At 43.8% G+C, this 24,122-nt stretch overlaps 1 protein-coding gene across 4 annotated transcripts in view; it reads left to right on the top strand.

Moving 5' to 3' along the window:
- The first annotated feature begins 307 nt into the window (after nucleotides 1-307).
- Nucleotides 308-24,122, top strand: part of HNRNPR (heterogeneous nuclear ribonucleoprotein R) — a 29,815-nt gene continuing 6,000 nt past the window's right edge. The window contains exons 1-6 of one of the 4 annotated variants that reach the window (XM_053268017.1): nucleotides 310-439; nucleotides 12,251-12,416; nucleotides 14,435-14,553; nucleotides 14,966-15,073; nucleotides 17,301-17,414; nucleotides 22,463-22,639. In XM_053268017.1, the coding sequence (XP_053123992.1) occupies nucleotides 12,260-12,416; nucleotides 14,435-14,553; nucleotides 14,966-15,073; nucleotides 17,301-17,414; nucleotides 22,463-22,639 (675 nt within the window). In that variant the 5' untranslated portion in view covers nucleotides 310-439; nucleotides 12,251-12,259. Of the gene's footprint in view, nucleotides 440-12,247; nucleotides 12,417-14,434; nucleotides 14,554-14,965; nucleotides 15,074-17,300; nucleotides 17,415-22,462; nucleotides 22,640-24,122 lie in introns of all 4 variants that reach the window. The other 3 variants (XM_053268018.1, XM_053268020.1, XM_053268019.1) reach the window with 3 other exon arrangements.

Genomic DNA, 24,122 nt, shown 5'->3' on the forward strand with positions numbered 1-24,122 from the left:
GTACAGCCCAGATATGGTTTAATCGCCTCGGCAGCGGCAACTGGGCCTTGGCGGCACTCGGCCCTAGGCAACCAGCCAGCCTCCTTTGTCTAGCAACTGAGAAAGCGGGAACCAGCCGCTCTTTAAAAGCCCCGGATTTCTTGCCTGAGCCCTACCGGCGCGCCGCGGGTTTTCGTGCCCGCGGATTGGCCAGCCGTCCCGCCGCGGATTGGGCAGGGCGGCTGCCGTCTGGTCCCGCCTCTCGGCGCTCATAGGTCCTTGCGGCCGCCTCTCCGAGACACCGCCCTCCGATTGGCCGCCGGCCGCAGTCCCTGGAAACAGTTCCGGGAAACCCCTCGCGTCGCCGGGGTCGCTCTAGTCGTCCATGAGGGGAGGGAAGCGAAGGAGCGCGCGCCATTTCCAGCCGCTGCTCTAGCCGCGCCGCGCAGGTCCCACTCCGGTGAGTCTCCGCCGGGGCTGCTCGGCCGGGGGAGCGCGGGAAGGAGTGGGTGGTGGTGGTGCTAGTCCTGGTAGAGGAGGAGGACGACGACGCCGGCAGACTGTCCGTCAGTCAGTCAGGCGCGTGCCCGCGCGCGCGTCTAGAGCATAGGCGCCGGTCCGCCGCCGAGTTCCAGGCCCCCTGCTCCGGAGGCGCCCTTTGTGGCCGCTGCCGCGCCTGAGGCCGCGTCTGGGTGATGTAGGCCGCGCTCGACATGGAGGCGGCGAGCGCGGGAGGGAGGCCCAGCTGCGGCGGATTGGCGGCGTGGGCTTCTCGCGGGAGTGCGCCGGAGGCCAGAGAGGGCCTTGGCCTGGGGGCGGGAAGGAAGGATGGAAAAGAGCGCTGCTTAAAGCAGACCTCCTGCCTCTGCCTGCGCCGCCAGGTCCGACCCCGCCGTGGTCGCCGGGGCGTGCAAGGTTGTGTCCCCTTTACCCAGACCGGATCGGGTCCCCAGTCAGCCCCGTTTCTGCTGGTCGACTTTTTTGGAGGGGTGTGCGGGGAGGGGTTGCTTTGTCTTTTTTCTGGGAGGCTTGTGCATGGTGCCTTCTTTGGCCACAGGGAAGGCAGTGCCAGGCCAGATTTAGAATTGCCGCCAAGGCTGCAGCTCTAGGCTTAGGAATCAGTCAGCCCCACTGAAACCGGTGGATTTGACAGTGGGTCAGCAGGAATCGGTTGGAGCTGCCTGGCTGTAGTAAGGATGGACACTTACCTAGGAGTAAGCCCCTTTGGGCACAGCGGGACTCGCTAACTTCCCCCAGACCACCTGCATAGGATTTGCCGCCTTAAGTACCCGCATACATATGAACGCCTATTAAATCTGCAACACTTTCCCTTTTGCCGGGGAAATTCCGATCCGTGTTCTCTGTTTTGAAAGGCGGGCAAGTTTATCGTTCCAATTTATCAGCAGCACCACTCCCACCAAAAAACAAAAAAACAAAAAACAAGCCAGGAGTTTGAAGTTATTTCAGTTGTTTTTCATGCAACTGAAACTCCTGTCATCGGAAGTTCAGCATAATCAGACTTGGCAGTATTAGTGATGATTTGTGCTGTGACAATAATGATATATTATGGGGGCCGCTGCTGATAACTGCGGGTGACTTCTTAATTGCAACATATGCTACAGTTGCGAAGTTATTGTGTTAGTAACAGTCGTGGGGCCTGTAGGCTAGCCTTTTTTCTACAGGGTGCTGTTTTGAGAACTGTTTCAAGTTGTGTGTACGTATTTGCAAATCCTTGATGCATTGTGTTAATATTTGGGTTCTGCTCTACCAAATGCTCTGTAATTCCTGGGTCCATTGTACAAATGCAGATGTAATGTTGAGCTTATTTTGGATGAACTGAAATTTGTGATTTGATATCATTTGAGGGTTTTGGCATTTTGAGATAGATGAGAATTCCTTATAGTAAGTACCTTGAAGACTGTGGCCTCTGTACCTGAACAGATATGCTCAAGGAGTTCCTCTGCCAGTGGAGCGTGACTCCCTTTCTTTTTAGGTTCAGAACAATAACAGTGGATTGTTTCTGAAACTCCTTTTTGTTTCTAAGGGGGTAACAGTGTTCCCTCTAACAGGGATTCCCAGATGTAGTTCACTACAGCTCCCAGCATCCCCAGCTGCAATGGCCTTTGACTGGGGATTATGGGAGTTGTAGTCAGCAATATCTGGGAATCCCTGTAGAGGGAACACTGGGGCGGGCGGGGGGGGGGGGGGGAGAAGATGAGATTTGAGCATTCTTAAGTAAATAACAAGGCATTCTAAATACCTATATACATTCTTGTAGCTTTACTTTTTTTTAGTTTGCAAAATCACAGTGACTCCCCCTCCCCCAAAAGAAGCAGCTTGCTGAAAAACTTTGTTTAGTTTGAGGTGTAGATTTTCTGTTATATAAACAGTAGAGTCAGTAGCATTTTATTCGACATACCTTCACTTTTGGAAGTTTAATAAGTGTGTTGATAGGGCTGCAGTGGTTCCAGCTGCAATTTAGCATCCCTATAAATCAATATCTAGATCTGTTCAAATTCCATTGGTTTGGATGTATGGTTTCTTGGGGAACCATAAATCTGTGTTGCTGACTTTTCTATGTTGAAGTAGAATGGGATATATAATTCCATTTTAAGAGCAAAACTGTCTGTTGTGCTTGCATCTTTATTGATTTTAATGTTGTTGATTGAATGTTAGGGGTTCTTTTCTTTTTTTTTGCAGTATTTTGTTATATGTAAGGAGTTGGGAGAAAATGGAAAAAACAAAAAACTATTTGATGTAACTTCAGGCAGAAGTTCATTTCTTTGGTTCACAACTAACATATAATAGTGTTAAGTGACTGAACTAGTTAAGGTGATAACTAAGATTGCAGTCCTTCATATGGATACCTGGGAATAACCCTCATTGAACATAAAATGAGTAAAAATCATTAGGATTATGTTGTTTATGACCTTGCACTGGTCCAAGGCACTGATCTCTGCCTTGTACTCATGCAGGATGAAGCATGCAGAGCTTTGCATCAGTTCCATATGTGTTGTAGTGTATATGGAAGAGATAATGTTAGTTGACATCCAAGAGTCTGTACACCACCTAAAGATTTCGATATTGGGTGGTATATACAATCAATCAATAAGATGCCAGGATTGGAACTTCACTGGGCACCACTGCAAGCTATGCTTTAGAAACATTGTTTTTTAATGAAAGGCGGTATATAACTTTAACAATAAATAAACAATAAAATAAATAACACAACACTGCAGACCTATTCCCAGTGAAAGGCCACATAGGCATACAGCACATACACACCCCTCTGCACGTAACAAATGACACTGATATACAGCATGTACAGACAGAAGAAATTCTTCAACGTATCCCCCATGGGTGACATACAACGCGCTGCACCCCACAGACTCTCTGGGCTAAATCATGGGAGCAGGTTGCCCAAGCATAGGATGGGGTGGTAGGAAATAGATCTTGCTGGAAACAAAGAATAAATGGAATGTTAGTAGCACTAATGTCTACAGCAGGGCTGCACAACTTTGGTCTTCCAGCTGTTGTTGGATTGCATCTCCCATCATCCCCAGTTACAGGGGCCACTAGTTGGGGATGCTGGGAATTGTAGTTTAAGAACAGTTAGTGTGCTGAAGGTGTGCAGCTCTGGCCCAAAGGGATCTTGCACCAAGTCATGGCTGGGATGGCAGCTGGTCAGACTGAAGGATAAGATATTGATTAGTTTGCACAAGTGAAAGGAGAAATGCTGCTTCTGTCCTGGGCTAACACACTTTCTATTTTAACTGGGGCATGGGTTCATACATTTTGACCATCATTTTGTTGCTGTAAATTTAAGTCCTATTTAACTTCAATGGGTGATGCCACATCAGTAAGAAGACTCAGTGGTTTTAACTAGAGTGAATGCTGAGGCACAACAAACAGTGAATAAGAGCAAATGATTGAGTGTGACTCAAGAACAATAAGCACTCAAGCAGCATAGACAGTTGAAATCCAGACAGAGCAATCTAGTAAAAATGGATTAACAAAGACTAATGCAAATTGTTAAAATCAAGCTATCTAACTTCCCTCTAGCCCTCCTAGTTAACAGTTAAACCCTTTAAAGTACCCCATGCAGTATCATAGCTGCCTAGATCCAGAAATGCAGAGTTGAAGTTCCATGGATTCAGTGACCTGAGCTACTAGCCTCTTTACAGTGGAAGAGCCAACAGATTTTGCACAAAGAAGGGAGACTAGCGATGAGCTGAACAGAATGGTGTGAAGGGAGAAATAAAGGAATACTGGTGTGAAGGGAACGTAAATGAGAAGCTACCCAACATGCCTTTCCCCAGGATTATTAACAGTAACCAGCTCAGCATCTTAAAACAATCAATAAAATTCAACTAAGAAACTTCAACTAAAAAGCTTGGCTGAAGAGATGTCTTCAGTTTCCTAAAAGCCATCGGGGATGGAGCAGCTCTAATCTCAGCAGGAAGTGCATTTCACAGCACTGGGGCAACTACAGAGAATGCTCACTTCCAAGTTGCCACCAGACAAGCCAGTGGCATCCTCAGACGAACCTTCCCTGATGATCTTAATAGGCAGCAGCGTTCATAATGAAGAAGGTATCTTAAAATATCTTGGGCCCATACTGTTAAGTGCTTTATGGGTAATAACCAGCCCTTTGTATTTTGCTCAGAAACCTATTGTCAGCTAGTGTAGTTCTTTCAAAAAAGGAGTGATACAATTTCCTGGGGACCAGCCTGGGACCAGCATTCTGCACCAATTGCAGATTCCAGATTACACAAAAAGGCAGCCCCACATAGAGTGCATTGCAGTAGTCAAGCCTGGAGGTGACCAGCATTTGCACCACTGTCTTAAGGTCACACTCTTCCAGGAAAGGGCATGTTGTATGAGCCGAAGCTGTTAAATAAGCACTCCTGGCCACTGCCTCCGCCTGATATATCAAAGAGAGAGCTGGGTCCAGAAGTACTCCCAAACTGTGAACCTGTTCCTTCTAGGGGAGTGTAACGCTATCTAGAACTGGTAGATCTATCCCATCTCCTGAATTGTGGCTCCCTACAACAAGCACCTCCATCTTATTTGGATTCAGCCTCAGTTTATCCCGCATCCAGCCCATTACCACCTGCAGACATTTAGGGAAGCTATGCCATTACCTGATGAAGCTGACATGGAGAAATAGATTTGGGTGCAGGTAGCACCCTGCATCAAATTCCCTGATGATCTCTCACAATGGTTTCATGTAGATGTTAAAAAGCATTGGAGATAAAATTGAGCCCTGAGGAACACCATATAAAATCTCTCACTTTGTAGAACAACAGTCTCCAAGCAGCACCCTCTGAAATCTTCCCGAGAGGTATGAGCAGAACCATTGTAAAACAGTGCCTCCTACACTCACCCCCCTCAGACAGTGCAGAAGGATACCATGGTCGATGGTATCGAAGGCTGCCGAGAGATCCAGAAGGTCGCACCTAACCCTCTGTCAATTCATAATTGGAGCTCATCCATCAGGCCAAACAAGGCAGTCTCCACCCTGTAACCTGCCCGAAAGCCGGTTTGAAATGGGTCTAGATAATCTGCTTCATCCAAGACAGCTTGGAGCTGAGAGGTTGCGACCCTCTCATTCACCTTGGCCAATCATGGGAGGTTGGAGGCAAGCCTGTAATTGCTTAACTCAAAGGGATCTAATTCTTTAAAATAGGTCTAATAATTGCCTCCTTAAGACAAGGAGGCATCCTACCTTCCCTCAGAGAAGCATTTATGATCTCAACCAGGCCCTCTTGAATAATATCCATGCTAGATTGTATAAGCCATGTTGGGAAGGGTCAAGAGAACAAGTGGTAGGATGCACTGTTCCCAAGCAGCTTGTTCATTTCCTCAGGAGTGACAAACTGAAACTGATCCAATATAACCACATTAGAGAAGTTACTTGAGGCCCCTCAAAAGACTGTACCATCAGTGGTTTCCAGGTCAGCTTGAATACGAGAGATTTTGTCTACCAAAAATTAATTCAAAACATCACAGTGGCTAACTGATGGTTCCAAAGCCAGGGCAGAAGAGGTCCTCAACAATTCTGTTGGACGTGAACTGAGGACGCAATATGTGCAGCAAAGAATTGCTTCTTTGCCACACATGTATTGCCAGAGCAGAAGTCTTCAATTGTGCACTGTGCTGGAATCTGTTGGATTCGGGTTGAGTCGTCCTCCACTTGTGCTTTAGTCGTCTACCTAGCTGCTTCCACTCCCACAGTTCTTCTGTATACCATGGAGCTAATTTAGAAGCAGGTTGGAGAAGACGCTTAGGAGCAATCGTATCTACTGCTCTGATGAGTTCATTATTCCAGTTCTCCACCAGGCCATCAACAGGGTTGCTGGCAGAGCCAACCTTAACCCTCCAAGGTCTCTTGGAATCCTGTTGGATTTCAGTAACCTTCAGTGGACTATCCTAATAGGCCCTTCACCCTTGCAGAGGTGACTAGCGACTGCAAGTCAAACCTTCATCAGGTGGTGGTCCATCCATGGCAGTTGGAAATCATCGGAGTCCCCAGCCACGGAACACCTCCTTCTTGACTTTGATCTTCTTGATCTTGACTTTGCTCCTCAGCTTTCTTGTGGCTGTGCAGTCAAGGAGATGTCATCTTCATCTTCTTACAGCCAAGTTCCCAGGCACATGGCTCTCACCAGTTATCCCAGCATCTCTGGGTCCCAAAGATTATATGGAGCCAGACTTTTCCATTAAGCAAGGTCCATCTTGGCTGAACTTAAATTCTGATTCCCTTAAGATTTGACAGGACTTGATTAACAGTTGCCACCAACTCTGTTCCTCTCAAGAGTCTTCTGGCATGGACTAAGGACTAGGAAGGAAATGAGCTTGTTTGATTTTTGTTCTGTGTTTCAGATGTAGTTGGAGTTTCTAAACTGTGATGCAAAGTCAGAGCTTGAAACTCAGGTGAGACGCTGGAGTATCTGACTTCGCAGAGTGCTTTGGAGGCACGTGGGAATACATCCATTGTTATTACAAAATCAGATCTTACGTTTTTTGCTGATTTCCAGGCTTGGAGGAGAGGCAGGATCAATCTCTGATTTTGTGTCTTGCTCAGAGGTTCTGAGTGCCTCCAAAACACAGCATGGTCAGATGAGAGGCAATCACCATGGTGATTGTGACCAGCAAATTTGTGGACTGTTAAGTATGGGATTGGGCTGCTAGCAGTATTCCCTCTAACTTTTTTCATTTGTGCGCAGAATGCAGTTTATTCTGGGCAGCAGTATCAAAGCAGTGTGTGTGCATGTGCATTCAGAATGGGGCCTTTCTGATTCAATCTGAGCTGTATCTAAAATTAACTGAGTGAACATACAATTTTTTTTTGTGTGTGCACACCTTAGAAGAGAGCACTGGTTGCTGGTTACATTCACGGTTGTATTTGAAGCTGGTCCTGCTTTGTTCTGGTAATGTCAGAGCAGGAGGCTGGGAAGTAGCCTGGAACATGAGTAAATCTGAGATTGTTTTGTCCAGAGAGTCAGTCACATTGCCTGGCACATGTGTGTTTCCAGCAGTGTTCCCCCAACAGGCATTCCCAGATGCTGTTGGCTACAATTCCCATAATCCCCAAACAAAAGCCATTGCAGCTGGGGATTCTGGGAGCTGTAGTCAACAACATCTGAGAAACCCTGTTAGAGGGAAGACTGATTTCTGGCTTGAGTGAGTTTAGTACTGAAGTTTGCCATATTCAGAACAAAAGAGGTGTCATGGGCATCTTTATGGGAAGGCAGGGCAGAAGTATTAAAAGTGTGAAGAAAATTGTTGGTTAGCACACTGTATTTGAACACAAACCACATTATTGGAATTAATTCTGTGTCTGCGTGTTTGTAAACCTTAGTGAGAATGATTCCCTCAATGGTAAAACTCAAAACAATAATGCTGGGTTCTGAGAAATCTTTGATTATATCCATTTGCGCAGTGACAGTATATAATTCTGGTGGAGTTAGATCCTGGCACTAATTCTTATCTCGTCACAAAGCTTGTATGCGTTTTAGTTGTACACAGACTAGTGCAGTTCATAGGCTTATGTTTATTGAGGCAGTTCCTGAGTTCTGCTTGTTTTTGACATTCTGTATATTTTAATGCATGAGTGTCTGTTAGAAGACTGTTACAACAAACATTTTAATCTGAGGAGCCCGTGTAATTTTCCTGAGATTTGAGCTATCCATGATTACACACAAATAAGTTTGTAAGAATATTTCTGGTTACTTTGACCTGAAAGCATAGCAGAAGAACATTTGAGTTGCAGCCTCAGTTCAATGCTGCAAGATTAAAAGGTTGGTGTATGTTGGGTGAAGATTTCCCCAGATCTTTTCTCTCTCCCCCCACCCCCAAGGTCCACAATCCAAGGGAAATTTTGAGATATTTCTAGCAGAATAACAACCATGAAAGAAAACTTGGAGCAGAAGTTCTCAAAATGATTCCCTCCCTCCCAAAGAAACAAAATTAAATTTTTTCTTAACCTTTATTTGTATGAGAGAGTTGTGGTTTTGTGTTCAATACATACATTGCACTTTGACAGACAAGGCTTGCAGAGCTTCTATACTTTCCCCAAAGTTTAAAGCATTTCTTAATATGCTGTGAGTTTCTCTGGGAATCTTTTAGATAGATAGCAAGATAAAATGTTTTGGAAATAAATGCTGACTAGCCAACCCACACAGAGCATCTGTGTGCTCTTTGGGGCTGGCTTCCCCCGCCCTCTCCTGCCCCGCCCTCTCCTGCCCTCCCTCCTCCCCCTCCCCCCTGCCCCTTTCTCTCTTGCCCTCCCCCCACTGAGTTCTTTACCTCTGCTGCCACAGGCCTTACCAGGTGGCGGGCAGCCAAAAAGGGCCCTGCCGCCGCTGCTCCTCCTCCCGGGCGACGAACAGGGAAGTTTCGCTGCCCGGTTCCCTCCCGCCCTGGTCTCCCATGGGCGCCTTGCCTCCATGGGCGAGCTGGGCCTGCTGCCGCCTGGCCTCTGCTGGCGGGCTGGGCCCGCCGCCTGGCAGGCCTGCCGCTGGGCCAAGTACCGGCTCCGCGGCCCGCCACTTGTCGCCCTAGTACACTTTCTCCATCTTCTTCCCCAGTCCACTCCCCTTCAGCCTTCTGCCCCAGTCTCCTCCCCCCAAGCCTTCTGCTCCAGCTTGCTCCTTCCTCCGTTTCCCCCTCTTTCTCTCTTTTTCTCTCTCTCATTCGTGCTTCCCCCCTCCCCCCCGCCGCTTTTTAGCCTGCTTGTGTTTTCCCTACTGGCCGTTGCTGCTTCCTCCAGTCCCTGGTGAGTCGGGTGGCCAAGCGTTCAGCCGGCTCCTTCCTGCACAGCAAGTGTCTTCCGAAGCCGTTTGTCTATTCCCAGCCAGGCTCCGCTGCTTTCTCTCCCCACAGCTTCCCCCTCCCTTCTGCCCCAGTCCGTTCAGTTCTCCTCTCCACCTGCCTGCTTTCTTTCCTTTCCTTTCCTCCTCAAGTGGCCACTTCCCTAGGTGGCCAACCGCTGCCCAGCCAATCCGCTGGCTTGCCGGGACGCATCCCGTCCCAAGAATTAATATAATAGATTAGACAAAGAAAAAAACTTAGCAAGCATCTATATATTTCCAAGAATGATAATAACTGGTTAGTTTTATAATGTCCCATAGAGTGTTCTCAGGGGGCAGGGGATGCAGTCTTCTGCAGGCTTCCTTATGGGATTGCATTGAGCATCTTTATAACATGTAGATTTATCAAAACTGTAGATGTATCAAAATTGGCAGCAGGAGACTTGAACATACAGTAAGGAATCTCTGTACTTCCAATATTTATGATTAATAGTGTACCATGGCTGGTTTTTCAGATAGTTGTCTTTGCTTCAGTAGTGTTGGCATTTGATTGCTGAGAGTGAACTCCTCCCTCATCTTTCCCCCGTGTGCTTGAGACAAGATGAATGATGATAGAAATGTAAGAATTCATATAACCAAATGGACCATGTAGAAATTTTTCGGGGGAAATCTTTTAACACCGCAGTCGTGTATTTGGAAAACAATATTAAGATGTAAAAGCAGCTTATGTCAGTTCTGTGCATGCTTGATTTTTGTGTAGTTCATTGTGTGAGCTTCAGTATTCTTTCATGTATGTAAGGTGGTATTAAGGCACACAATAGTGAAGCAGATTGCTTCTGTGGACATTGCTTCAGTTTCATGCATCATAAAAAGCTTAGTTCAACTTGAAAATACTTTATTATGGTTTGATCTCGAAACAGAACACTGTTTCACAAAACTATGCAGTAGCTCAAACTCTCAAGTTTTTAATCCTGTGGCATAAGGGTTTTCAACCATTTTAAACAAGTGTACTGCTTTGATCTCAAAGCTTCAGCTCAGGTACCCCATATAAGCTAGCCAAGAATTGTGACTCCAAGAAGTAAATCTTGCCAAAGCTGGTGGGAAATAAAATAAAAATTAAGTGAATCTGCCCTGGAATCAGGCAAATAACAATAATCCAAACCCCTAACTACATTGTGAAGCCTCCTGACCAGGTCTCCACCAGTGTGTTCTCTAATTTTTTTGATCTGTGTGCAGAATGAGTTTTGTTCTGGGTAGCAGTATCAAGGCAGTGTGTGCGCACATGCATTCAGACTGTGGCCTTCCTGATTCCACCTGAGCAGGATCTAAAATTAACTGAGCAGATATCAAAAAAATTGTGTGCATGTGCACACGCCTTAGAGGGAACACTGGTCTCCACAGCATACCCCTGACCTGACCCCACCTCTCCCTCCTCTTCTCCAAATGGGTGGCTGGTCAGGTGCTCAAACATCAACCAATCAGCATTTCCCTCAAGCCTGCCAGTCAGGTTGAGGGATGGTGGGCTGAGCATAAGCACATAGCCAGCCAGTTATGTGGACAGGAGGAGGGACCGATGCTGCCTTACACTCCTCCCATGCAAGTGAGTGAAGGAGGTGGGAGGGTTCTTTGTACCCCATGTACCCCCTAGGAGGCTTGTACCCCCTATGAATGCACCAGGGGTTCAGATATCCCTGTCTGAAAACCCCTGCTGTAGCTCCACACTCCAAGCGTGGTGGCATCTGCTAAAACAAAACTTGTGCACACACTATAGTATGGTGATAACCCACCAAGCAGTTTTTTTGGTATTGAAATAAAATGATTGTTTTAAGCTAGCAAATGTTTTCTGGAGTGACACTTTATCAACGTTTTGTCTTGCTGTTTGTTTGTTTATTGATTTCAGTGCTTCTACTTGGAAATCTATCTTCAAGTTGCATCTAGTATTTGAAGGACTAGTCTGTCTTTGGCACTTTAAAGGTTTTAAGCATCTTCACCAAATATGTCTATGCACAGATTGCACTTTCTTGTAATGTCTAGACTGCTTTGCTTCTCTAATACTGTACTACTGATTATCTCTGTACCTTAAGGAGTGGTTTATATTGCTCGTGCTTTCATGGCAAAATATTAAACACTGTTTGAGATCCAGACAAATAGAATCTCTTTTACAGTGAGTTAGAAAAAGCCCCCAGGAAGTGTTTGAGAGCTAGTGGTACATTTCCCATGCATGTCTTTGTAGCCTTTTTATTGACGTTAGCATCAAGTTTTCTTCATAGAATATTGAAAGTGCTGTCTTTCATTTAAACTCTTAATTTCTGGAATAACATGCTTTGCTATGATGTGCAGAGTTTAATACAAAGTTCATCTTGCCAATATGTTGATTGTTCCACTTGTGCACAACCTAATGTAGTGTGTTCCCTTTAAAAACAAAAAGTGAGAAAATATATTGCATTCTGGCAACCAGTCTATGTTAAAGCAGCAGGACTTCTCTTATGTAACATAATGTTGGGTTTGAAGGAAGACATGGAAAGTAAGCCAGAAAACTGGGAAAGATGGCTAGCAAGTATTGACTTTGATATATTTAGTTGCCCTGGAGGCCTCTGTATTGAATACATTAATCTACAATCTCTTTAAGATGAAGGGAACAATGGCAGATATTTGTGCATTTTAGTATGCCCCCAACCACAATGATCATCACAGAAATTCATCATGCAAAAGTAAAAAATTAGACTTGATGTACATGAAGTGCTTAAAACTGTTCATCATTCCATGTACATGTTCCACAGTATTTCAGGACTGTACTTTTTCTTTAATCTAGGTGAGCTGCATCCTGAAGGCTTTAAATGTAGGTGTAATGCAAGTCACTTGCAGCATGTTTATAAATTAGTTTAGATAAATGCATTGTCCTACAAATTAGTTATTTCTGGCTTTATGTAATATAGCTCCTGAATTTTTTCCAGCAGCATAATAAAATGGCTAATCAGGTGAATGGTAATGCGGTACAGTTAAAAGAAGAGGAAGAACCAATGGATACTTCCAGTGTAACTCAAACAGAACACTACAAGACACTGATAGAGGCAGGCCTCCCACAGAAGGTGGCAGAGAGACTTGATGAAATATTTCAGACAGGTATAATATGCATTTCTTGTTTCTGATTGGTTATGAAAGTGAAGGCAAACCATTTTCAAATTTTTAGGTTTTAAAGTTGAAAAAAAAATTGCTGTATTTTGCACTGTGTAGCTTTGAATGTACTGCTGCTTTCACTTCTTCGAGGTCAAATTGGGTTTGACATGTGTTGACAGTATCTTAGGTCTTCAGGACACTGACTTTCACAAGTAAATGTGGAGATTCCAGCCTGCTCAATTGCAACTCTTCCCAACAAAATAATAATTTCCTTCCACTTTTCTATGATCACCAATTTATGATGGTTGCTAAAAACTTAATATTAGGTGGCTTATTGGGGAAAATAGTTTGCTTGGCCTACTTGGGATTACGTTTGAACTCCCGTCTGTATGTGAATGTCATGTCTGTCTAGCTCTTAGTTGGTAGCTCAATCTATATGAGTTATTTACACCGATTTGTTTAGTTTAACAATAATGGTTTGAATTATGTTTACCTTGATTGGAGCAAGTGGCTTCTTGTGTATTCTAAAGAGAGAGAGAGAACATATGTTCTACTTTAGGAAACACATACTTTTTTTGGTGTGAAATAGAAACTCCCTCTTCCTCTTTAGTATGCTTGTTGTGAACATACTTAGACATGTAAATGGAATTACTTCATGCCCTTACCTCAAATACTTCAGTGGCAAAATACAGTTTTAGCTTTCTAAAATACTCAAAACGTTCTGCAAACTTAAGGCAATTCAAAAGAATACTATATCTGTCTTCATTAGGTTGATCTTCTGGCTCATGTGGCTGATCTGTCTTGAAAGACAATCTCAGTGAGCCCCTGCCAGCTAGCTGTTATTTCCTTAGAGATGTACATCTCTAAGGCTATGCTGTGATGATGTGCACTTAGTGGCTTGAGTGTAGGTGTCTGAGAAAGGAATTTACAGGATTTTAGAATGCGTTGCACTTAGGTTGTGTTGTGAAGAGTTCAAGTAAATATCAAACTTTAAAATGCATTAATGTTAAAAATTTTCTACCTAGGATTAGCTCAAAAATATTTGTACAAATCTATCTTCACGTGTAAAAAAGAATTACTTTACCCTGCTGGGATTTCTTACTGCCGTTGGCTACTTCTCATTGCATAACTAGTAACTTGCGGCTGAACTTCATGACTTTTAATCTGCTGAGTTTTGTCCCTGGATAAATGATGCAGATGCTTTCCAATATGCAGGATCAATCCTGAAATGCAGTCTCTGTTCACTGCCATTCTGTGTGTTCGAGAGTAAGGGCTTTTCTAGCATTGTTCAAAATCCTGAAATATTCAAATCACACTCTGGATATTTATTAAAGCCAATACAAAAAACCTCAGCATCTCGCCTGATAGAACTGTGCTCCACAGTTTTCATAAACCTACTACTCACTTTAGATCATGAGAAAGAAAGTACATGAAAATCTTCCAAAATATATGTGCTTCAGAACTGGTCCTACAGTGTGGGGTCTGTACCTGTAAGCCTAATATTATTGTACTTGAAGTACATAACAGGGCTCGAAATAATGTCACTGGCTGGAAAGTGCGTGGCAAAGGTAGTATTTAATTATAGACAAAACATCCAATGTAATACTTACTTTTTGTAGACATGAGAACTTCTCTTTGCATTTTTTGAGTGTGGTGGTGGGGGACTGGCTTTGTAAGTTGCAATAATAGCTACTGTAACACATTGTGGTTATAATTCTTCCTTGTGCATAGATCGTTATGGCTCCATTCCAAAGGGGGGTGGGTTGGAATCTTCATGCTCCTAAACGCTTGGAATGGGAGCCAGAGTTCATTATTTCAAACCCTGATATGTAGTGTTGCTTTGTGCAACAAACTTTATCCCCAAAGATTTTGAAACCATTGTGTTTCTGGATGTAGTCTACAGTAGCTAGCTTGTTTGGCTCTTATTTCAATTTTAGCATAGTAAAATAGTCTCTCTTAAAATTAATTCATCTCTGTGTAATTAAATGGGAATCTGTAACTTTTCTCTATTTTTAATTTTTTAGGATTGGTAGCTTATGTTGATCTTGATGAGAGAGCAATAGATGCTCTTAGAGAATTTAACGAAGAAGGAGCCCTCTCTGTATTACAGCAGTTTAAGGAAAGTGACCTGTCGCATGTACAGGTAAGGTGAGAGCTCCTGTGGCGTGAACAAATAGGTTCACAAATATAGTATTGTGTCTAACTTGCCTATAGCAAGCACCAACAAACTCGCTAAGGTTGAAATTCCGCTTTTGAATTGAAATTCTTTTGCATTGTCTTTTGATTACTGTTTGAGCAGGAAAGCCTTAATACAGTTACGTCTAGAGTTGCATACTTTCACTAAGACATATGTATTAGTGTCCTAAATTAGCCTAATGATTGTGCACTATTTAATGGACTGGTGTCTTGTTTTAAATAAGTTAAATCAAAGACACTGACAGTTGTCTTTAGTTCTGACAAATTGGCTTTAACTGGATCCTGTACTGCAAGGTTCAGTGGTTTCAGGTTGCTTCTTATACCTTCTGCTTGAATTATTTCATAAATTGTATCTGCAGAACAAAAGCGCATTTTTATGTGGAGTGATGAAGACCTACAGACAGAGAGAGAAACAAGGAAGCAAAGTACAAGAGTCAACAAAGGGTCCTGATGAAGCCAAGATTAAGGTATTATACACCTATGCCGAATTAAACTTGTTTGCTTCTCTTAGCTGCACCATTGTAATATACTCTGTCATAACAGATCTGGAAAGCCTCTGCACCAGTGAGAGGGAGACTTCCAGGACAGGAGGAGGGGCATGGCTCAGATCCAGTGCACCATCACCGCTCCCTAAAATAAGTTGAATGAGTACTGTCATTCCCTTTTCTCCTTTGGTAGAGGCTCTGTGTCTTCAACCAGTTGCATATTGAGCAAATGACATGCAGTGAAATTTGGCCTTACCATACTGTTAGTGGAGCAGTATCTCTGTTGGATGGAATAGAGGGAAGGGTGGTAACCATAATGTAAGTTGCCAAATACTGCCATGAAATTGGCTAACTGTATGGTAGTACAATGCTACAGTAGCTAAACAAATGGAAGGATAACATCAGCTGCACTTATAAGAAGTGGCATGCATTTGGCATTTCTGACACCCAGTGAAGAAGCAGTGCAGGCAAACTCCCATGTTCTATAGCCCTGAAGGCACAAGACCGCCACATTGGTGTAGCATAACCGAGTCTATACTAGTGACCCTGCACTGACACACATACCTCACTAACAGGAGAATGATGATCAATACAAACGGGGGCAATAAAGCATCCAGGACCAGCATTCATAGATCACATGTGTGTTCACTTCCATTTTTCCTCTGGTGGTAGGAGATCCTCAGGAAGGGTTAGGAACTGTGCATGCCCACTGGAGATGGAACCATCTTCCTCAGGGCACTTGCCCTCCAAAGCCCTTAAAAAGTCTAAGCATTTGGGGGACCAGATTACCAAAAAGAAACGTAAAGAGTCCCTGGCCAAAGCGGAGGGACACAAACGTCTCAGCGAACGCTTGCTGATTCAAGCGGTGTGTTGCCGCTCTAAGTCCAAAATGTTGGGAAACGGCACCAAAGTAAAGGAGGGGCACAAGAAAAGATCAGCCATCATTGGTTTTTGGACACAATTTGCTTGGGCCCACTAGGGCTTAAAGTATGTTTTACTGCCAGCCTGGTCCTGTTCTGGTATGCATATTGTGTGCATTGCTGACATGAGGAATATAGTGGTCAGGATTACTACTCTCCAAAGTTTTTTAGCATTCCATTTCAGTACTTGTTGACTATTGGTTGTGTGTACTGTATTTAGCCTTGGATAGCATTTACCACCTCCTTTGGTCTGCACAGATCAAGAAATGTTGGCTCTGTTCATCAGCCAGACAAAAATTTTACACATAGCTATGTTATCACATTACTCATCAGGATTTATTTTGTTCTTTAGGCATCATTTTTCACTCATCATAGACAAGTAGACTAGTGGATTTCCTGAGCCCTGTTGGGCTGTATTTCCAAGCAGGGAGGAGAGCTGGACTTGTGGTAGCAAGCATGAATTGTCCTCTTTGCTAAGTTGGGTCTGCCTTGAGTTGCCTTTGAATGGGAGACTACGTGTATGAGCACTGTAAGATATTCCCATCAGGGGATGGGACCACTCTGGGAAGAGCATTTTGCATGCAGAAGGTTCCAAGTTCCCTCCCTACCTCCCTGGCATCTCCAAGTTAGGGCTGAGAGAGATTTCTGCCTGCAGCCTTGGAGAAGCCAGTCTGTGTAGACAGTACTGAGCTACATGGACCAAAGCTTTGACTCAGTAAATGCAGCTTCTGATGTTCCTATTCCACATCAGAGAAGACCTGGCCCTGGCACATTGTGGGCCTTGTACCAGGCTCACACTTCCCATGGGTTATGCCTTGATCAGAGATACCTAGGCCCTCCCCATTTCCATAGCCATCACTTTGGAACAGACCTGCACAACTTGCAGCCTATCAGCTTTATATTGTGGCCTTCCATTTGCTTGATCCCCACCTCCCATCACCTTTGAAGTTCTAGGCCAGGGGTGTCAAAGTACAGCCTTCCAGCTGTTGTTGGCCTACAACTCCCATCATCTCTGGCTACTGGCTACTGTGATTAGTGATGATGGGAATTGTAGGCCAACAGCAGCTGGAGGGTTGCAGTTTGACATTCTTGTTCTAAACAGACAAGACACGTAGTTTATCTTTTGAGGCTGGGCTGTGTTTGGCTTGTGCCAAACTTCATAATTGTGCAGGCCTAGCAGGAGAAACTGTGGTATAAATCTCAGATACACTAGAATTTTACGGACAGTGTTTGTTTTGGGAGTTTTGGTGTTGTAAACATGTCTTCTCTGTCTCTTTCTTAAAATTCAGGCGTTGTTAGAGAGAACTGGCTATACTTTGGATGTGACCACAGGGCAGCGGAAGTATGGTGGCCCTCCCCCTGATACTGTCTACTCAGGTTCTCAGCCTGGCATCGGCACAGAGGTTGGTTCAGCTTCCAAATATCCGTGCGCTGCTGCTTAAGATGGCTCTGACCCTAAATGAAGCTATAGCTTCATTTAACAGTTTATCTTATATTTATCTAGTTCCAGCTATAACAGTAGTGGTTATATAACCCAGTTTTGTAATCAGATGCTGGCAAAATAATGCTTCCTACAGGAAGCTGTAAGAGTGGATGCTTAACTTTAAAGACCTGCCTCTACTCTTCCGATGAGTGATAATACTGTGGTAATCAGAGTTACGCATCATGTTTGGATGCAACAGTGTAAATGTGCCTGAAAGCACTTTCCCCTTACAAGATAGAGAATTATTTTTCCACAAGTGCTCTTGAATAGTAAATTTGTTTGGTATGTTGACATCTAATGCAGTCTACATTGAGTCTCTGAGTTTCTCCCCACATTTTTCTTAATTGTTGCCTTTCTGTCTTTAGGCACTTATTGGATTTTATATTTTGAAGGAGATAAATCAATACAATGAACTCTCTCTGTTTACTGCAGTGATTTATCCAACAAACATTGTTCCCTTCTAGAGTTGTGACTATTACTCAGATGTTTATATATCAAAACTTTAACAATTGACTTCCCTAATCTGGGAGAATCATGGTTTTTTATGTCAATGGAGTGATGTGAAAACTTTCATGAAAATAACACTAGATATTTAATAAACTTTATAAAAAATCCATTCCTACTCTGAAGGCTCACGGTATGGAGTTAAAAATCTGTTATGGAACAGTTTTCTGTAATGACTCTGTAATGTAAATTTGTTGTGTGGACTTTAGTACACAGAATAAGGAAGACAGAAAATAATGGTAATGTAAAGGAGATGGTCACTTGGGTTGTTGGATAGAAGTTATGTGTCGAGCTAACTAGACTAAGTACATTTACTATGGACTAAACCCCATTGAATTCAGAGGGGTTTACTTCTGAACCCTCATGCTTAGAATTACACAGTAATTCAAGTTTCCCAATTATCCAACAATACTGTCTTTATCAGTGAGACCAAGGCTGCGAAACAGGCCAAAGTGCCTGGAAAAAGCTAGTGAAAAGATAGGTTATATATAAATATTGGCATTCTGAAATCTATATACGAGAAAGCATCTCAGTTCAAGTTGATTCAGGTGTAGTTTTGGTCATAAATCTGGCAGCTGTTCTTGAGAACTTTGGTTGAAAAGTGGTCCATAAATATTTGTCGCCGTCAGAGGAGGAATATAAATATAAGCACAATACAAGATGCCTTCCACATAAGGCCAATAAACCAAGAGAATAAATACAAGAAAAACTTTTTAAACAACTTGTAACAAACATAGAGCTAAAGGCAAAACATTATGGCATGCCAGTGTAAATGCTGTCTGGTATTTCAGAACTAAGAGATTCTCGAGATAGGTGATTGGAGAAAGTATCTTGCTCTGAAAAGTATACCAAATGATTTTATAAGGTAGAATAGAACTCAGGAGGTGGTAGGTGTTGATAAGTTTCCATAAATAAGAAACATTGACACTTTTAACGTGCTTACTTCTCCAAAATGGTATGTAAGATTTGGAATGTTCACTATATTTAGCTTTTGAGATATTTCTCCTGGGTTGCTTGTCATTCTTTGCTGTGCGAGCAGGCTCTGTAACTGAAAATTGCCCTTTCCCCCCCCCCTGTGCTGGAGCTCATCATTATGGATTAAGTATGCAGCATGCTCGGAAGACAGGACTGATATCATTGTAGTTTTAACTTCCTGCCACCAGGAGGCAGCTAGACCCCAGTTCCAGTCCTGTCTTTGCTTGGAACACAGCATATAGAGAGAGCTCTTGCAAATTTAGGCCTTCAGGTCTTTTATTTTCTTTTCTTCTGCTCCTATCTCCCCCACCCCCACCCTATTCCCCTTAGATTGTGCCAAGGTGTGAAAGTAGCAACCTAAGCCCATTTTTAATTGAAGAAATCCCTCAAAAGATCTTGTTTCTTTTCCAATTTGACCAGTTTGGCTTAGCCTTTTGTTTGAGTCTTTTACTTTCGGTTTCCCTTTCCTCCACTTATGGAAAGAGCACAAGCCAAAGATCTCTTGGGGGCTCCCTTTCTGAAGGTCCCCCTGCAACTACAAAGCCCATCCCCTGACAGCCCGTCAGGGCACTCTTCCCCCCCCACCCGGTCTCCCTCCCCTTGTGGAGGCAGCAGGGATGCACGAAGTGGCCACAGGTCTGTGAAAAGCCTCCAAAAAAATCCAAGCACCTTGAGGACACTCAGCTGCCAAAAAAGAAAAGATCACCCACTTGCCTGCTCCTTAGCTAGCACCTTATCATTAAAAATGTATGCAAGCACACCAAACCGCGCCCGAAAAGCAGCACAGCGCAGAGTGGCAAAAAGGGGGCTGCTGTCCAGGGTTCTGTGGGCAATTCCCTGGCATCCAGTAACATCACGTCTGGGGTGACTGGTGTCCCCCTGCACCAAAATCCAACACTCATGAGAAGGATGGCTTGGCCCCAGCTCCAACTGGTCCAGAGAAGCCAAATCAGTCTGCTGGTGACAAAAACTCAGCTCCACCTATGGAGGCTTTTCCGGGAACGCCACTGGACGCTCCACCAGCAGGCCTGAGCGGAAACCACGGTTCTCAGTAAGTAACCTCGCAAACACCCTGTTCCAGGGCCAGTATTGACTGTGCCACTTGATGTAGATGATTGGCTAAGACTACTTATGGGGGAGGGTGGCTCAGCCTTCCACTATGCCTTAAACATGCCACCTGCGATGCCACCTCAAGACCTGGGACACCCACTGTACCCATGAGACCCAGACTACCCAGAAAACAATTGTCTCCTGACTCTAGTCCTTGGAGGGAACTATTCCACCATCTGAGCGTGGTCTTATCCTACAACAAAAACTGGCGGCTAAAGGTAAAAGGAAAACACATCATTATTCCTCTTCTGATTCCACCTCACCTCCCAAACATCCCTGCCCTCTTCCATCCAATCCTTGCACACTCAACCTACCCCCCCTACCCCAACCTAGCCTATCTATAGTGCCCCCCCCCACCGGCCAAGCCTAGATAAGCCTGTTGCTTATCAAGCCAACATCCGAACTTGAGTCCAACCCTCTTTGGGTCTGACAAAGAAGGGGAACTATTGGAGGAGGAGATAGCTCAGCCATTTACACTATCTGCTCACCTTTTTTCGTCCTCTTATTTCGATATCCTATTAGCTAGCGGAAGCAAAAAGAGCCATCAATGATGTGGCCTCAGCAGAATCAATACAAGAGGCTACCAGTCTGGATCAAAATGTATTCCCCGCTGCCGACTCGCCATTTCCCACAGTTCCCTTTCCCAGAAGCTTTCGCAAGGTCATGCTGGTAGAATGGCAGCAACCAGCCTCTTCTAGGCCAATAGGCAGCTATCCCAGAAAACACTATTCCATGCCACAGGATGTGACTTGCCTTCTGGCAGTACCCTGCATTGATGCCCCAGTTGCCCAGATGGTGTCAACGGTGATTCTAACTACTGAAGGGCACAATCAGTTAAGATCTTCCTGGGGACGGGAAGTGTGATTCCTAACTTAAGAAGGTGCACAAGGCATTGGCAACAGTAATCAAAGCTGCCACTACCAACTCTATCTTTGCCTGGGTTTCATTCTTATGGGCCAAGGAGCTCATAGCCCTAGTCCCTCCTGAAAATGTCAAGCGTTGTCAAGGCCTTAATAAGCTAACCAAGGCAGCGACCCTAATGGCAGACTCCAGCCTAAACTGCCTACAGCAGGCCTCCAGGTCCATGGTAGCCGGGGTGGCTGTGCGCAGATCTCTCTGCTAAAATCGTGGCAAGTAGACCCCAAATCCAAGACTGCGCTCACAGCATCTGCCTTTACTGGATGAGACCTGTTTGGTCCAGCGCTGGACCCCATATTAGTAGAGACCAAGGACAAAAAGAAAGCCATGGCTTCGATGCGCAGGGACTCGTACAGACTGTTTTGCAACCCTACACAGACTTGGATGTCCTCCTCTTCCTTCCGCCTCTTCAGGCAGTACCAAGGCTCCTTCCCTTCCCAAGGGAGGGAATTCCGCACATCCAGTTTGAGGTACAGGACGACCTCAGTGGAGACAGCACTTTGGTCTTAAAGTGAACAAAGAAAAAAGATACCTGTCCAGACGCTTCAACACAGCCCAGGACTCTGTCTCCCTACCCTAGGAACAGAATCTTGTGGGACCTGACCAAGAGTCCAGCACTGTTTCTAACAGTGGCCAGCCAGAGATAGTAGATGTCTATCTCCCAATTATACACAGAGCTTCACTGCCTCTGAACCTGTCTGGAGGTTTCATCTAGTCGTCATGGTTAATAGCCATGTCTTCCAACTAAATAAACCAACAGTGTGGTTTATGAAAATGTTAGCTTGTAAATTCTAAGAGCGGCTGTTTTAAAGAATGTGTTTTCAAAAAGCGCAGACAAAATTGTTCTTAAGTTAGGCCTTATGACATTTAACTATACATATATATTTGCTGTCTGGATAGTTAAGCATAAGCTTTTTAACTAAGAGTTAAACTAAGTTTAAGAGGAGAGGTATTTGAAAGAGCACTTGTTATAAAGAATATGTGATTCTGGGGTAGCAGTTGGCCTAATTTATGATTTATGAATGTGCCATATGAAACTCTTCCTCATTGCGAAATAAGATACCAATACAGACATTTTAAATGTTCTGAAGTGGCTGTCCTTTACTCGTTAAGCATTTTGCATTGACCTGTAGTTGGCGCAAATAAATTAACAGACTTTGGTATTAATGGTTATTTTTAGACTCTTAAATGTTGCCTGTCTTATTGTAATGTGTTGCTTGCTCATATACAGTGGAAAGGTTAAAGACACAAGTGTGTCATTGTGAACCATAGAGTTGAGAACTGTGTGCCCCCAGAGTTTTTGACTGAACACTTTCAGCTTGGAAATGTCCAAAGCTATATTTATGGTGTGTAGAATGTTTGGTTCAGGAAGGAAAAGAACTTCTTAAACTTCCCCCCAGGTAAGAAAGTACTTCCTAGATGATGACCAATGTATTTAAAACAGAATTATTTTTCCTTTAGGTGTTTGTTGGCAAAATCCCAAGGGACTTGTACGAAGATGAATTGGTGCCACTGTTTGAGAAAGCAGGCCCAATTTGGGACCTGCGGCTCATGATGGATCCCCTCTCTGGCCAGAACAGAGGTTATGCTTTCATCACCTTCTGTAGTAAAGATGCAGCACAAGAAGCTGTCAAACTGGTGAGTATTGTGTCGTCATACTAAAGTCTGTAGAAGGCTGTAGTAACTGCTGTTCAGGCACAAACACAGCTTGTAGATAGCAGAATGTGATTAGATTTACTTATTTTTGCTTTTATCCCTATTCCAGTTAACCAAATATTAACTTGTCTGTTTACCATCATGTATATAAGACCAGGGATATTGAGTTTGTAGATGAGTTAGCACTTGGACTCCTGCAGCATTCTAGGGCCCACACCATGACAAATTGTTCACTATAAATTGCTACTACCTCCCTGTTTAACCTTGCTGTCTGTCTGGTATACAGTGGGAAATTACAAACTGAATTTGGCTGATTCCTACTTCAGGGCTTCAGACCCTCAAGTTCTCATTGATCCAGAAGGTGGTCTTCTGGATCACCTTTTTATCAGCCTTAATTTTTATACCAGGAAACTTAGTTTAAAATAATCTAACAGTACAGTCCTATGCATGTTTACTCATAAGTCAGTCCGATTGTGCTCACTGGGTCTTTGTCCTTGATATGTGTGCTTAGAATTGCAGTCCTAGGCAGGAAGAACTAGCAGGATGTCTGCAAAGGAGCCATGTATGACTTGCCTTTAAAAAAGTGGGGGGGGCGTTAACAGGGGTTGGTCTCAGGCACTGGTCTGAAAGCACAGGAGAAAACCACCTTACTGAAACTACGTAGATCTGGATCTGGTCATTGGCTGGATGGGAGACCACTTGGGGAGCTCATATATGCCACTTTGAATTCCACCAAGAAAGAAGGGTGGACTATAAATGTAATAAAATAACATACAATAATCAAGGAGGTGTGATCTAGTAGGTCCTGTATACTTGATTTTTGAACAGGTTTGGACAAGATCCCTCACCAAAGACTCCTAAGTAAATGGAGCTCCATAGGAAGAGCTTTGTACCGGTTGTTCAGCTCAACTCTAAATTCTGTGAACTTAGTCATGGAATGACAGGGACCTCTTCTGCATGGTAACTGACTTAAAGATAGGAAGCAGAGGGTGGGAATTAACAGGTCTCGCATTGCAAAGAAGTTGGGTCCCCCAAGGATCTGTAATGAGACTGGTACTATTTAGCTTAATCAGTTATCTAGAATTAGGGCTAATTAGTGAATTGGCCAGACTTGATAACACCAAATTTAGAATGGCAAAATCCCAAATGGTCTGTGAAGAACACACTTCAAACTGAGTTGACTGGACAAGAGAATGGCAGTTGACTTACTATGTATGTGCATGCTGAGCGATGCATCTTGGGGCAGAAAAATCTTAATGCTGCATAGATTGTATCCATCCTAATGGATTGTAAATTGTAGCTGCCCATCTTCGGATCATAGTAGAAAACTTAACTGAAAACATTAGTGTGCTGCAGCACTGATAAAGGCAAACTCAATGTTGCAAAAATGATTGAAAGCAAAATACATGTATAATGGCTTTATATAAATATGTAAATGTCTGCTGTTAGAGAACTCTTGGGAATT

The sequence above is a fragment of the Hemicordylus capensis genome, chromosome 7, assembly GCF_027244095.1.
Source record: "Hemicordylus capensis ecotype Gifberg chromosome 7, rHemCap1.1.pri, whole genome shotgun sequence".
NCBI classification, from domain to species: Eukaryota; Metazoa; Chordata; class Lepidosauria; order Squamata; family Cordylidae; genus Hemicordylus; species Hemicordylus capensis.